This window comes from Mauremys mutica, chromosome 2 (genome assembly GCF_020497125.1).
Source record: "Mauremys mutica isolate MM-2020 ecotype Southern chromosome 2, ASM2049712v1, whole genome shotgun sequence".
In the NCBI taxonomy this organism is placed as follows: Eukaryota; Metazoa; Chordata; order Testudines; family Geoemydidae; genus Mauremys; species Mauremys mutica.
The window spans coordinates 102,094,632-102,108,997 of NC_059073.1; the positions used below are offsets into that span (position 1 = coordinate 102,094,632).

The 14,366-nt window shown below is 43.7% G+C and overlaps 1 protein-coding gene across 2 annotated transcripts; it reads left to right on the forward strand.

Moving 5' to 3' along the window:
- The first annotated feature begins 5,220 nt into the window (after window positions 1–5,220).
- On the forward strand, window positions 5,221–12,835 carry LOC123363169 (mitochondrial import inner membrane translocase subunit Tim21-like). Of its 2 annotated transcripts, XR_006576720.1 has the most exons (7): window positions 5,221–5,714; window positions 8,595–8,657; window positions 8,758–8,855; window positions 10,083–10,156; window positions 10,596–10,633; window positions 12,129–12,234; window positions 12,336–12,835. XR_006576720.1 is itself a non-coding variant. In XM_045004058.1 (6 exons), exons 1-6 carry the CDS (start codon window positions 5,420–5,422, stop codon window positions 12,426–12,428), a joined length of 729 nt encoding a protein of 242 aa, XP_044859993.1. In that variant the 5' UTR covers window positions 5,232–5,419; the 3' UTR covers window positions 12,429–12,835. The 2 variants fall into 2 exon arrangements, 1 of the variants encoding a protein (XP_044859993.1); XM_045004058.1 differs by lacking the exon at window positions 10,596–10,633 and having other exon boundaries at window positions 5,232–5,714.
- The last annotated feature ends 1,531 nt before the right edge of the window (window positions 12,836–14,366 follow it).

Here is a 14,366-nt window from a genome sequence, read left to right on the forward strand (position 1 = left end):
GGATCCAGGGAGGGAATAATGGTCCCCAGGGTGACCATACGAAACTTGGGCTTGAGCAGATATTTGTTCAGCTCGCGAAGGTCCAGGATAGGACGTAGCCCGCCTTTCGCCTTGGGGATGAGAAAATAACGGGAGTAGAATCCCCTGCCCCGCCTGTCTTGAGGCACTGCTTCTATGGCACCCATGCTCAACAGAGTCTGAACCTCTTGTAAGAGGATTGCTCGTGAGAGGGGTCCCTGAAGAGGGACAGGGAGGGTGGGTGGGAAGGCGGGGGCGAAACAAATTGAAGGCGGTATCCCGACTGGACGGTTTGAAGCACCCAGTTGTCCGATGTTAAGTGGGACCACGCCGAAAAGAAATGGGAAAGGCGGTTGTAAAATAAAGGGGAAGGATCCGGTAGGGAGAGTGATGGGCCGTCCTCGATCGTCCCATCAAAAGGCCTGCTTAGCCCCCTGAGGGGTCTTGGAAGCGGCCTGGCCCTGGTTGCGGCGGTTGCCGGACGGACGACGGCGATTTTGGGTCGGTCGTCTGCTGGTATAGGGGCGATAGCGCTGTTGATAGCGGGAGGGCTGCGGCCGGAAGGGCCTGCGCTGCGTCGCCGGCGTGTGCATTCCGAGCGTGCGGATGGCAACATGCCCGTCCTTCAGGGTCTGGATCCGAGCATCCGTCTTTTCGGAAAACAGACCCTGGGTGTCGAAGGGGAGGTCCTGGAGTGTATATTGCACCTCCGGCGGCAGGGTGGAGGACTGCAGCCAGGAGATGCGCCTCATTGTCACGCCGGATGCCAAGGTCCGAGCCCCGGAGTCCACGGCGTCGAGGGCGGCCGTAATAGATGACCGAGAGGACTTCTTTCCCTCGTCCAGCAAGGCGGAGAACTCCTGGCGTGATGTGGAAGGCAGGAGCTCCGTGAACTTCGCCAGGGACGTCAGAATGTCAAAGACGTACCTGGCGAGGAGGACCATGATGTTTGCGATCCTCAGCTGCAAACCCCCGGCGGAGTAGATCTTACGGCCGAGCTAGTCCATGCGCTTGGCGTCCTTGGACTTAGGCGCAGCGGCAGGTTGGCCGTGCCTCTCCCGGTCGTTAACAGATTGGACTACGAGGGAGTCCGGGGTTGGGTGTGAGTAAAGGTACTCATAGCCCGATGGTGGGGCTGAGTACTTCCGCTCGACCCCGCGTGCTGTGGGAGGAATGGAAGCGGGGGTCTGCCAGAGCGTAGTGGCGTTTTTTTGAATGGTCCGGACGAAGGGTAACGCCACGCGGACGGGAGCGTCCGCACCCACCACGTTGGTGATTGGGTCCTCATCCTCCTGGACCTCCTCGACGGGAAGATTCATGGACGCCGCCACCCTGCGAAGCAGGTCTTGGAAGGCCCGGAGGTCAATGGGCGGGGGTTCGCTGGCCGCAGCACCTGCCACCGCCTCGTCCGGCGAGGATGACGAAGATGCACCCTGCAGAACCGGCTCAGGCTCTACGGCCGGTGGGTGAGCCTCCTCCGAATCGTGAGGCGTGGGCGATTGGCGGACCGGATGAGCAGATGGCTCGTGCGGAGGAGAGGGAGGCGGCCGGCTAACAGTCGCTTCAGGGACTCTGGTGCTGGTGGTCACATCCCTCCTGGGAAACGGGATACCCTGACCTTCATGCTGTCCCCACGGGACCCAGTAGCCCCACTGTTCATGCGGAAGTCCTTGTGGGGTCGGCCACCGGTGGGTAGTATCATCGGCACCGGAGGCCACGGACGCTGTGCGGGATGGCCAAGGTGGTGCTGTAGTGCCGACGGACTGAACCGCTGAAGGCGGGAGGCCCTGCACCGACGGCACCGAGGGTCGATACGCAGAGCGCCGACGGGACGGTGACCGTGAGCGTGGACTCCGGCGGTGCCGGGAGCTCGACCGGCGCCGTGAGCTCGACCGGGAGCCGCGGTGCCGGGAGTGACTCCGAGAGTCGCGGTGCCGAGACGATCTCCGATGGTACCGACGGTACGGTGACCTGGATCGGTGCCGGGAGTGCGACCGGTACCGAGATCGAGAGCGGTACCGGGACTCAGACCGGCGTCGGGATGGTGCTCGGTGCCGTGAAGAGGAGCGGCGACGAGACTCCGAACGGCGGGACGGGGACCTGCGCCGGGACCGGGACCGGGACCTCGACCGTCTTCCACGCCGCTCGTCGACAGAGGGCGGTCTTGTCATCCTGGCTGGCTTGCCGAGAGAGACAACAGCCCGCACCAGCGGTGCCGGGGGCCGGAGGCTCGGAGCCTCTATAAGTCTGATCAGGTCCCGCGCGGAGGAGAATGTCTCCGGCGTCGACGGCAGCCTTGGCTCAACCTCGGTCGGTGCCGGGGAGCGGGGCGGTGCCGGACTCGACGGCGCTTGTGGAGCCGGAGTCGAGGGCTCAGGGCCCGCTTTACGCACTGCCGTGGCCACTCTCGTGGCGGACTCTGTGCATGCCTTCGCTACAGCCTTCGCCAGTTTCTGCTTGCGTGCAGGTGAGAGCGAGCGGTGCCGGGTCATCTTAGGTGGCGGTTTAGGTACCGTGGCCACGGTGCCGGAGCCGGTCGGTGCCGCGGGTGCACTCTGCACCGAAGAAGCCCTCGGTGCCGGCGCTGACGGTGCCGGGGGCTGGAGGGACGCCTCCATAAGGAGCTGCTTGAGGCGACTGTCTCTGTCCTTACGCGTCCGCGGCTTAAAAGCCGAACAAATGGCACACTTGTCTGTGCGGTGTGCCTCGCCCAGGCAACGGAGGCAGGAGCCGTGAGGGTCACCCACTGGCATAGGCCTCTGGCACGCTGCACAGGGCTTAAAGCCCGGTGCCTTGGGCATGAGCCCGCACCGGGGAGGGGGAGGGAGAAAGTACTCCCCCTATCCTTATCTAAACTAACTATCCACTAAAACTAACTATACTAACAGTAAAGAACTATATACAAAATCAAGTAGAGAGAGCTAGGGATGTGGAGGACTACTGAGCACTCCACAGTTCCGACTGCCGTCACGGGCGGGAAGAAGGAACTGAGGAGCGGACGGGCCGGCTGGGGTATATATTCTGCGCTATAGCGGCGCCACTCTAGGGGGCGCCCAGCCGGCCCGCCGGAGTTGCTAGGGTAAAAATCTTCCGAAGAGCTGTGCACGCACGGCGCGCACACCTAACTGGAATGCATTGGAGCAATCACTCGAAGAAGAACCTATGGAGTTGTATACATAAATAAATAGGAATTTCAGGATAACCATGGTAGTATTCAGACAGGCACTACTACAGCCACCAGCAGGGAGTAAATTCAGTGTGAAGTTATATGGCAGAAGTAGAGGAAGTATTAGGGATAATAGGTTGGTATAGTCATTGCACTCACCCACTAGAAGGAGACATAATTATAAGCCAATATATTATTATGTAAGGTGAAATGGAGTTCTTATTGCTACACCTATTTAGAGATAGACTCACTGAAAGCCCAGAATCCAAATGTAGCGATGTCCCTGCGTCACTACATTGAAGTAAACCAAAATTCAGCATCTCAACACCTTCTGGCAGGGTACCTGCTTCATCTCATCTTGTGGGAAGGGGAAGGTCCTTTAGCCATGGGTGGGCTTGTGCCCGGCCACTTCCTGGAACCCAACAGGACTGCTCTCTTATGTCCTTCAAGACTGACTTTGTCACAACCTCCAAATTTTGGAAACATTTGGATTCAAATTTTGCGCCAAAAGTCCACTTCTAATTATATATTACATAGGACTTCCAACTGAGTTTAACAGCAAGGCGGTAAGGTGCTTTGAAAATGTAAAGTACTACAGAGATGGTAGGTATTATTAGTTATTAAGCACTGTATTTAAACTCCAATGAAAGTTTTATGTAGATAGGGCCTAAAGAAAATATTAAAATACATCTAATATTACAAAGAATTTATAAACAATGAACCACCATCTCAATAGTCCACTGATGTAGGTTAGGACATAAAGAACTGCAACTCTGTTTATGGAATGGGATATCATAGATTCTTAAAGATGTTTTAAAGTAAAATTCTGTTATTTCTGTTATTATCAATATTATAGCATCCATGGTAGAGGCAGCAGAGTCTAAAGTTGTGATTGAATTCCAACTGTCATTATAACCACTGCTTTTTCATTGCTCAGAACTTCCTTAAACAAATTCCTTTTGGGTGTGAATTTTCCTGTAAAGTTTGAGTAAAATCTTTACAGCTGTTTTTGAGTGGTGGCTTTCTACAATTATTTACTGAGTTGAATTAATAAGTATATATACGATTGTATATGAGTTTTATGTACATGCTGACCACAAAGGAATTATTAAACTGAGGAAAAATAATAAATAGAATTTGAACCGTACGGGCAGAGTTACATCTATGCTGATCCAGTTGCTGGATCAGGGCCTTTTAAAATAGATTTTGCATCCATTCGTTTCCTTAACAAAAATTACAACCTTAGATCCTCCAAAGACAATGAGACTAAACGTGTACCTAAATCTTTGTTGGATTGAGGTCTTAATGTGATTAATTTTATTCACTCTGGAAAAGGAAGAAATACACCTCTACCCCAATATAAAGCGACCCAATATAACACGAATTCGTATATAACGCAGTTAAGCAGTGCTCCAGGAGGGCGAGGCTGCGCACTCCGGTGGAGCAAAGCAACTTCGATATAACCTCTAACGCGTTAAGATTTTTTGGCTCCCGAGGACAGCGTTATATTGAGGTAGAGATGTACTTCCAAATTTGTATTTTTACCACTTTATTGAAAAGAAAAGAAAAGAAAAAAACAGACAGTTTGCATTATTGCATGGTCATAATGTTTCCCTAAAGATAAGATGATCGGAAACTTTAAAAAAAAATCAAAGGAGAAAAAACACTACAAAACACGCGCTATTTTTAATTACAAGGTAAAGGAGGTCAAAAAAAGTCCAGCCTCCCCTACCACTTCGTTATGTGCTATCTGTACCAGAACTAGCGGATTGAAATTACTGTAGTTTCGTGTCTGGGTGTAATTTGATCTCAACAGCAGGAGGTGGCGCTTTGCATTGCGGTAGTTGTAGTCATTTTCCCTTTAAGCTACTATTAACTGTGGACGTGAAGAGAATTTCTGTGAACTACAATTCCCAGAGCTTCCTGGTATTTTTTTTCCCAGGGAACTCTGCAAACGCAATGGCGAGGAAGTTGCAAATGTCAGCGAGCAAAGGGTAATGTAGGTTTCTCAATTAAAGTAAATCGACAAGGTAAAAGCAAAACTCAAAGTCAGAGATTGCTTTAATTCTGCTAAATTCATTATAAGGGCTGCACCTTCCGTGCACACACTGTGCATGTGTTGCTTAGGTGCAGACTAACATAGGATAGATCTATGCAGCAATCAAGGGATGTTTTAGTTCAGCTAATCTAGATCTTAGTTTGTTGGTAACATATTAAGACTTGTTTTGCCTCATCATGGTTTCTGCTTTGTTTATGCGAGTTATTCAGTGCAGCGAGAAGTTACAAGGCTCGCCAGGAAAGTGGTTGCTTGCACCCCATGGGTGCAAGTTCCTAAGGACTTGGCGGTGTTTTAGGTGGGGGCAGGAATTTGCCCACAGAGAATCTGTGTTGCGCCCTCGTATGTTTTTCCAAGTTGCTAAACAAAATATCTGGACCCAGGAGGGGCCGCTGAGAGCTGGGAATGAAAGTAAACAAGCGTCTGTACAAAGAAGTAAAAAAGGAGGAGCACCCGTGTCGGCTGCTCAGAAAGGTAAGTGGGCCTATGGCCAGTATTAATTAGGAGCAACATGTATTGTTTTTAGAGATTGTTGCTGCAGGAACTAGCTGCAGCCTTGCAATTGAGATTTTAGGCACCCAGAACTGAGGAATTAAAAATTATGGTTCCCAACAGCTGCAACTCGTTTCCTGGTGTACACATTGCATTGTTTTGCATGACTTCATATAGTATTAAGTTGTATGTGTATATTATTCACAGAGGGTAAAATTTTGCTTGGATTCCCAATTACAGCTCTTCTTGACTTTATTGCGAGTGGTATTTGTGTATATATGAGGGAAGAATCTGATGCATCAAGTGTTTGAGGGCGTGGGGAGGACTCTGAATACATGTCTACATTAGAGGAAAAAATAAAGTCCACATGTTGCTAATTCAGGTTCAGCTTTAATGATGTTGTTAGCAATAGGGACTTTGGTTTTTGGAAAACTTTCCTGTTGTAAATGCTTAACAAACTGGACAGTACCGCTCCAGTTGTGCAAATTTAGATTGTATTTTGCATGCCATCACACACTTTCTAATGCATACTAAACAGCTAAGTGGCAGGCCTCTTATATTTAGACTAATTGGAGTAAGCCTAATATATTTTGTAGGATCCTCTTAAGTAATACACGGTGCCTCTCCATCTATCTCCTCAGTTATGGCTGAACACCCCTCTGGACATGCATAGGTTTACCACTACATCCCCATTCCATTGCCTTTTGCCTGCCTGCCATCAGCTTTTTGTATCACCCCAGCCCTGCTGCCCCCACTTCCCCATGGAACAGGAAGCCAAGAGATGAAGTAAAGGTACATTTTCCATGCAGAGAGTCCACACAAAGACTCTCAGGGATAAACCTCTGCTTCTGCAAAGTGCCACCCAAGTCAGATGGGCTCATAGATGGGGAAACAGGGAAGATACCTGGTTCAGAGCCCCTGGAAAAAAATTGCAGCAACACTTCGGTTGAAGGCTAATACAAATTCAAATAGACTGTTAATTAACTCTTCTAAAATCATTTTCTTCCTCCAACGCACACATCAAATTTTCTTATTGACATCATAACAAAATATTTTTTTCTTTTAGTTTGGGTGGGAAGGAAGGGCTTTGTATCTAATAATTTCCATATCTGTATATTAGATTGATATTTGATATCAGTTTCATCAATCCCTATTTAATATGGAAATTGTAACTCACTTTTGTGGATTTCTTCCATATGGCCACAATGATGGTCTTAGATTGAACATCATCCATCAGTTCAAACAGAAAAAACCTGAATGGAATATAGAGGTGATTCAAACTCTTATCACTGTTGGAATTCATTGTCTATAAGTGCCCATATAAATTCCATGTCATTTCCTGAAGATTAAGACTGGCTGGGTTTAATGACGTAAGAGAGCAGTTTCCAAACAGTGGTCCATTTGCTGGTTGCCAGCAGAGTTGTCTGATCACATGGTATTGGCTCCTTCTTTACAACTGGTACATCTTAAAAATAGTAAACGCTTTCCTAACAATGCATGTCCATGTACATAATTAATATACTGTAGTTGCCATCGACGTTGTCATTTGATCACCAGTGGAAGGGGAGGCAGTCCATGTTGTTCCAAATGCGAAGGAAGATGGCCCATAAGAGACTTTGATGTGGTCCATGTTTGGAGATCCCAAGTTTGAGGTGTCTCAACTAGGTATTAATCCCCAGGAACTGCCTTGGGCATTCATAATTCTTTGCTTAAACCTTCAATAGAATAAAGACAATGCTAAACCATGTAATTTTATTTCTCTGAGGCCAAGGAGGTTCCACTTTCATTGATAGACATAAGTGAATATAATGTCTTAATTGATCTTGAATGCTTTGAGCGTCTGTCAAGCAGTTACAATATGTAGCTTTTGTTACAGTAAGCAATTTAGTTCCCTAAAGGCTCTAGCAGTTTTTTCTGTTTTGTTCCACTACTAGTGAAATAAAAATGAAATACTTTGCTTAGAGGTAGAGTAGGATGAGAGGGCTTTTCTTAGAATTATTGTAATTTAGTTATCTTCTATTCATTATGTTTGTAATTATGTAATGTGTGATGACAGTTCCATCATATGACCCCTAGTTCCTCCCATTCATTCCTTTGAGCAAGAAGTGATTGTTACACAGCCTCAGAAAGTGAAAGGCCTTTTCTTTGGATAAAACCTTCTCAGCTGTGAAAAGTGGGAGGAAAAGAGGTTATTAAGTTTCCCCCCTAATTTGGAACTTTGCTAAAAAGCACACCTTATAATCCACACAAATTGGTGATCTCTTCCCACTTCTCAAGAAAGACTTTATAGCAGAGGTTGTAATGAGGTCTCATAACAACTTCTTACTCTTCTACATGATGAAATATTACAAATAAATTACAATTGACTAAATAAAGTATATGCTTTTGTGGCATCCTTGCTTTTTATTGTTCACATACTTGGTAATTCCTCATTTACAGTCTTTGTCAGTAGTGTTGACTCTTTCCCCCATACTTTTGTTAAAAAATTGCTATAAATGAATGTTATATTGTAACTTGAATACTTTGCAGCTGAAAATGTATTACTAAAACTTAAAAGAAAATGACTTTGTATGTCAACATGAGAGCAATAGCACAGGTTGTTCTGGGTTTAAACTAATAAAAAATTCTGCTGGAACTGACAAAAACTTTTCATGGTCTCTTAATTTTACTGCTGAGACATAACAGAAGGAATGGACTAAAAGCTAACTTTTTCCCCCCTTATCACTATGAGACCTACTAACCAAAATGCTAATTGAATCTTAGACTAGCACGTAGAAGAGAAGAAAATTATTTATATGATACACTTATTCTAATCTTATTAACTGACATTTTAACTGGTATATTTTTTTCTTTCTATTACAGTGAAAGAAGCTGGATGGGATTTTACCTACTTAATAGTGGTGCTCGTTGGGATTGGTGTTACAGGTTATATAAAAAGCTGTATGCCTTATAAATATTCTTTATTTATTGTTAATCAGATTAGATTAGTTCTCATTATATTTGCTTTTGTTTCCCTCTATTTCAGGTGGTTTGTTCTATGTGATTTTTAAAGAACTATTCTCTTCCTCCAGTCTCAGTAAGATCTATGACGATGCCTTGGAGAAATGCAGATCTCACCCAGAGGTTGTTTTTCAAACCTAAATTACAGTTTCATAGTTGAACAAAAGGATTTCTCATTAATTGCTGTCTTTTTTTTAGATCTTCCATTCAAAGAGCATGTACCATTAAGCTCCAAAGAAAATTCCAGTTGACTTATTCACACACATAATTCCACTCAGTACAGTGGGAATTGGTGCCCACTAAAATACACCATGTAGTTTCTGACTGCTTTCTTCACTGAATGACATCTTCTTATTTATACTGTGGTACTAAACAAGAGTCTCATTAAGATCAGAACACCATTGTGCTAGGTGCTATACAAATCTACAGGAAGACATGGCCCCCCTCAGCCAAAAAACTTAATGTAATTTGAAACAAAGTGACTTTAACAAATAGTAGAATAGAGGGAAGGATGTAGTTAACAGTAATAAGACCATTCGGTTGTGTAGGTTAGCTAGATATAAATAAAAATAAACTCAGAGCTAGACCTTAAAAGTCACATTTTCTGATAAAGCCATAAATGTGTGTAATAGCCTCCAGACAAGATTACTAAGGTGTCATTGGGATTCATCTAGAAATATAAAAAATATTAGATAAAAATAGAGATCTATACTTTGGAACTAGGCTTATAAAAATAGCCTCATTCTGGTGCCATACCGCAAAATCATGCTTCCTCTCTGATCTGACTAAACTACGTTTGAAAACCTGGCTGATTGTTTGCTGGTCTTTGGAACCAGATTTATAGAAATGACTAAACCTTTTGTTTCTAGTTTTTAATAAAAAGGAATCATTGCTGTTTTACTAGGTTATCAGATTACTTTTTAAACTACAACTTTGAAATACTCCAAGACAATGTCTCTGATGAGATGGGAATGCATTTTGCTTTTTCTTTCTTTATATAGTAAAACTGGGAAGACTAAAGTCAATAATATACATACAGTACAAGGAAAAGTTAGAATTGTGTCAGCTAAGATAGATGCTCATAATGCAGGTCTTTACAGGATTTTAAGGATAATTGAATAATCTAGTTTATAAAGAAATCCATTGAAATATAGAAATATTATTTGATATGAATCGGCTGTTCTCTTCTAGTTTGTTTCCTAAATTCTTGGGTTGTCACTATCAGTAGTATACTAGAAACATTTGGTGAAATAAAAATGATTTCTGATGAGGAGGTGGGATGACACTGGAGTATCTGTTTGAATGTAACCCTTTAGACATGCTATACCTCATCTCTGTTCTTTTTCTTAGGTAATAGGTGCTTTTGGAGACCCCATTAAAGGTTATGGTGAGCCAACGCGACAAGGAAGACCACAGCTTGTCAGGTACTTGTTTGCATTTGTTCTGTACAAACACCAATTTCAGCAAAGACGCTTTGGGCCAAGGTTACATCTAGACTAATTTAGCTGCGTAGGATATATTTGATCTGTCATTTATAAAAGGAACTGAGCAACCTTTTTTGCAGGGCTATTTAAATGGCACATAGGTAGCAAGTGTTTGCTAGCGTTAAAGAACATTTGAGAACAACTTTAGGTGGAAGATTTTTTTCCAAGTTCATCTTTTTGAGGGCACAGAATTTGAGTTATTAGGATTGCAAACACAGAGGCAATATTTTTCATCTTCTATTTATAATTATGCTGATCAATTAACTCACAGAATTATTTGTATAGATTGAAAAGTATTATGGCGGGGTCTATTTTGTTTAAAGAGTAGCTAGACCTTGTTTCCTGAACTGCCACCTAAAAGAGCATTTTATTTTTAAAGGAAGACAGAAGGCTGGAAAAGGATCTTTTTAAAAAAAGGTCAGTCAAGGACAGATTTTCCTTGTCCTAAATGTAAAGATGCACAAAGGTCCTCTATTCCAATTGGTCTAATTCTTTCTGTTGTAAGACTGGCAGGAAACTAAAGAAACACCTTAGTGGTAGAATGCTAAAATGAATATGCTTTGTAAAAGCTTTTAATACTGGGGGTTGGGACCTCTCAGAGGGTCGTGAGGTTACTACATGGGGCGGGGATCACAAGCTGTCAGCCCCCACCGCACTTCCCACTTTGCATTCATCATTTATAATGGTGTTAAATTTATTTAAAAGTGCTTTTAATTAAGGGGGGGTCGCACTCAGTGGCTTGCTATGTGAAAGAGATCACCAGTACAAAAGTTTGAGAATCACTGCTTTAATATGATACAGCAGAATGTCTGTTTATATCCAACACTGACCACTTTTCAGTCATATAGTTCCTTGCATTTGACACTACGCATGTAATATACACTAATCATTTTGATCTCACACAACACCTTTGAAATGGATGTAGTCCTCTGAAAGTGTGAGAATTTATTACATTCCCACTTCCCTCCTATTTGTCATATTCGCTTGCTCTAGCTCTTCTTAAATTAAATTAGAAGCCCTTTGGGGGCATGGACTTCTTATGGCTTAGTACAGTGCCCAACACGATTAGATCTCAATCCCCACTTCGGCCTTTGGGCTTCAGTTTACCAAAATGGATTTAGTGTTGGCTATTGAGTAGTAAGAGTCCAGCAAAATGAAACTTTTAAGATTAGACATCTACAAGCAAGTAATCTTTAGTCAGCCACCAAGTCTATCAAAGTTAAACTTCAGAGCCAATAAAACCACTGGCTTTTGTGTTTTGTTTTTTCTTTTCCAACCATGTACCGGCTTCCTGAAGATGAATAAAACCAGTCAGCAACCATTATACATAAGCATTAATTTGTTTTGTTTTCCAATCTTTAATAGTAGAGTAACATATCTACTTCAGCATTCTTGCTCTTGATTTTAACTCCCAACGGACGACTGATATTGAATGCACGTGTATGGCTAGAATCGACAGAATTTTTTCTGAAAATGGGACCTACACAGTAATTCCTCAGATACCTAAAATGGTTCTACGTTAAACAACTTTGCTGTCTAAAAGATCATGCCAGTGTCTCTTGAAAGCACTGGACTACATTCCCTCCCAACATAGCTAAGCAACTTCTCTAGGTAAGAGTGTTAACTCAAATACAATTCATTAAAATAGCAAGAAGGCCACAGTTGTTTGTTTTTTTTAAAGTGCAGTCTAGCACCTTTTCCTTAAACTATCTTATGTCTAACAAGTGAGAGTTAAGACCTTCTGTCTATACAATTACAATCTGGCATTGAGATGTAGGTAAGATCATACATTGAGACAAAATTGCTGTCAGTACAGATGTTATATTTCACATAATTGTGCCTGCCATGTTCATGGTTTCTCAAACTGCAATACACAGAATGTGTAACATGTTTCCTTGTTCCTTTTTCTTAGTGAGATTGAGTATGTAAAAAATGGGTTGAAATACGTGTGCTTGACGTTCTACATTGAGGGCTCAGAACGAGGAAAGCAAGGGACAGTCCATGTGGAAGTGAAAGAGGTAAAATTGTCTCAAATTAGTTATACCGTCAACAAGCATCACCTGATACTTAAACTACTGAAGGGGAAAAAATAACCCTGGCATATTTTTCCTTATTACAGAATCCTGAAAGCAGAAGATATGAGTACCGTTACATATTTGTGGAAGTTGAGCCTTACCCCGGAAGAACCATTGTAATTGAAGATAATAGATAGTAACTTGGTTCTGTGACACTTCTTGAAGAGTGCTGAATGATACGCAGTCAGTGTACAAATGAATGCCGAGTGATGCAGCATACCATCTACAATTTCACAATCTTACTCCCTTACTTACATCCATGGAATCTCATTGAAGGCACTGGGGTTGCACAGGTGTAACTGGGGACAGTAGAGAGTTGGTCACTATCATTGTATTTATAATGGAAGTATAATAGGATTTGAAGTGAACCAAATTTTAAAATAGTGCCATCCTGTATGGCAAAAAGGCATGAGATAGGAAAGAATGGTTATACAATGAATTGTGTTTTTCTACACACAACCCCTAAAATTTCAACATTTCAAAATTATTTTTCTTTTGTTTATATTTCACAACAGCACTTCAATAAATAATGACATACAAAATGTAGAAAAATACGTGTTTATTTATGTGCAGCCACTGTGTTTGATAGTGAGATAAAATGAGAAGATATCAGCAATACAAGGAGACTTTATTGCAGATGCAGCTATGAATATGCATCACAGTACTGCGTGGCCCAACAAGATGAATTAGGATGAAAGGGAACAAAATTTAACAGCTTCTAAGAGGTCTCAATAGAATGAGGAAGGTACAAACTTCTGAGCTAGTCAGACATATAGGACCAGGGACTTGATTGTAGTACTCAGTATCATGGGGATTTTGGGCTGCAAAGCAGTCCCTACATAACTATGGGGAGTAGTATAGCAGAACTTCAGATTGTGGCCACTGTCTATTAAATGGAAAACAATGCCAGTTTGGTACCGGGTATCTCCTTGATCATCAGGCGCTTTAGAGACCAGGCCAAAATGACTAGTAACAAACCTTCAGAGCTGCAGGTCTTCATGCTTTAGTTGTGGTGCCCTTAGTTCTGAATCTCTTTCCCCTATCTGATGAGGCAAATATCTCTGCTCTTCAGGGGAGGTTTAAGGGACACTTGTTGTTTAAATGACAAAAAAAAAAAAAAAAGCCAAATTGATTCCTCCACCCTTTGCTTCACTTCTGTACAATGCTCTGTGCCACAGGATGCAGGCCAAGGAGGAGGGTTTGTTTTTTAAAATGGGAGCCTGTGTATGATGGGAGCACAAACCCCACAAAGGTGAGGATTACGGAGTTGCTCTGGCCACAGGAAGTCACACCCCTTTACCCCTGCTGGGCCTTATCCCAATGGAGGGAAGAGTTCAAAAGGGGAGCAGCTCACTCTAGACAGGAGAGCAGTTTGGTGCTACAGCCTCCAGCAGAGAAGCCACCAGGACTCAAGCAACCAGGCCCAGGCCTCACAGTCAAGCTGCTGCAAGCCTTTCAACAGTGGAGGCTGAGGGTGATGCATTTCTGCAGATAAGGAAAGATGCTTTGGAGCATGACCTGAAAAGACAGTGAGGGGAACCCCAAGACAGACCTGTCGCACAGATGGACAAACAGAATCAGGTAGAAAGTGACCCAGGGAACAGGCATAAGGGCATCCACCCTTAGGCCATGTATCTGGACCATTGTTTTGAAGGGTCCTGGGTTGGAACCTGGTGCAGCAGGATGGGCTCAGGTTCCCCTACCCCCAACCATCGGCTCTCGCCCTTGGGCGACACCGCCACTGGCTCTAGCTGCTAAGCCAGGCAGCCAAAACTCTTGCAGTTGGATGACTTTATCACTGGCTCTAGCCACGAGGCATAGTGGCCACAGACGCTTGCCATTGGGCAGCAGTCTGGAGTATTGTCCCCACAACACTGTAAGTATATTAGAGGTTTGTATAAAACTCATACTGAATTTTTTCATGGTTATTTTACTAGTTGAAGGAGCATATACTATCCCATAATTAGAAACCCACTGAAAGTGACTAAGAAAGTATAAATGTTACACACCTCTACCCCTATATAACACTGTCCTCGGGAGCCAAAAAATCTTACTGCGTTATAGGTGAAACTGCG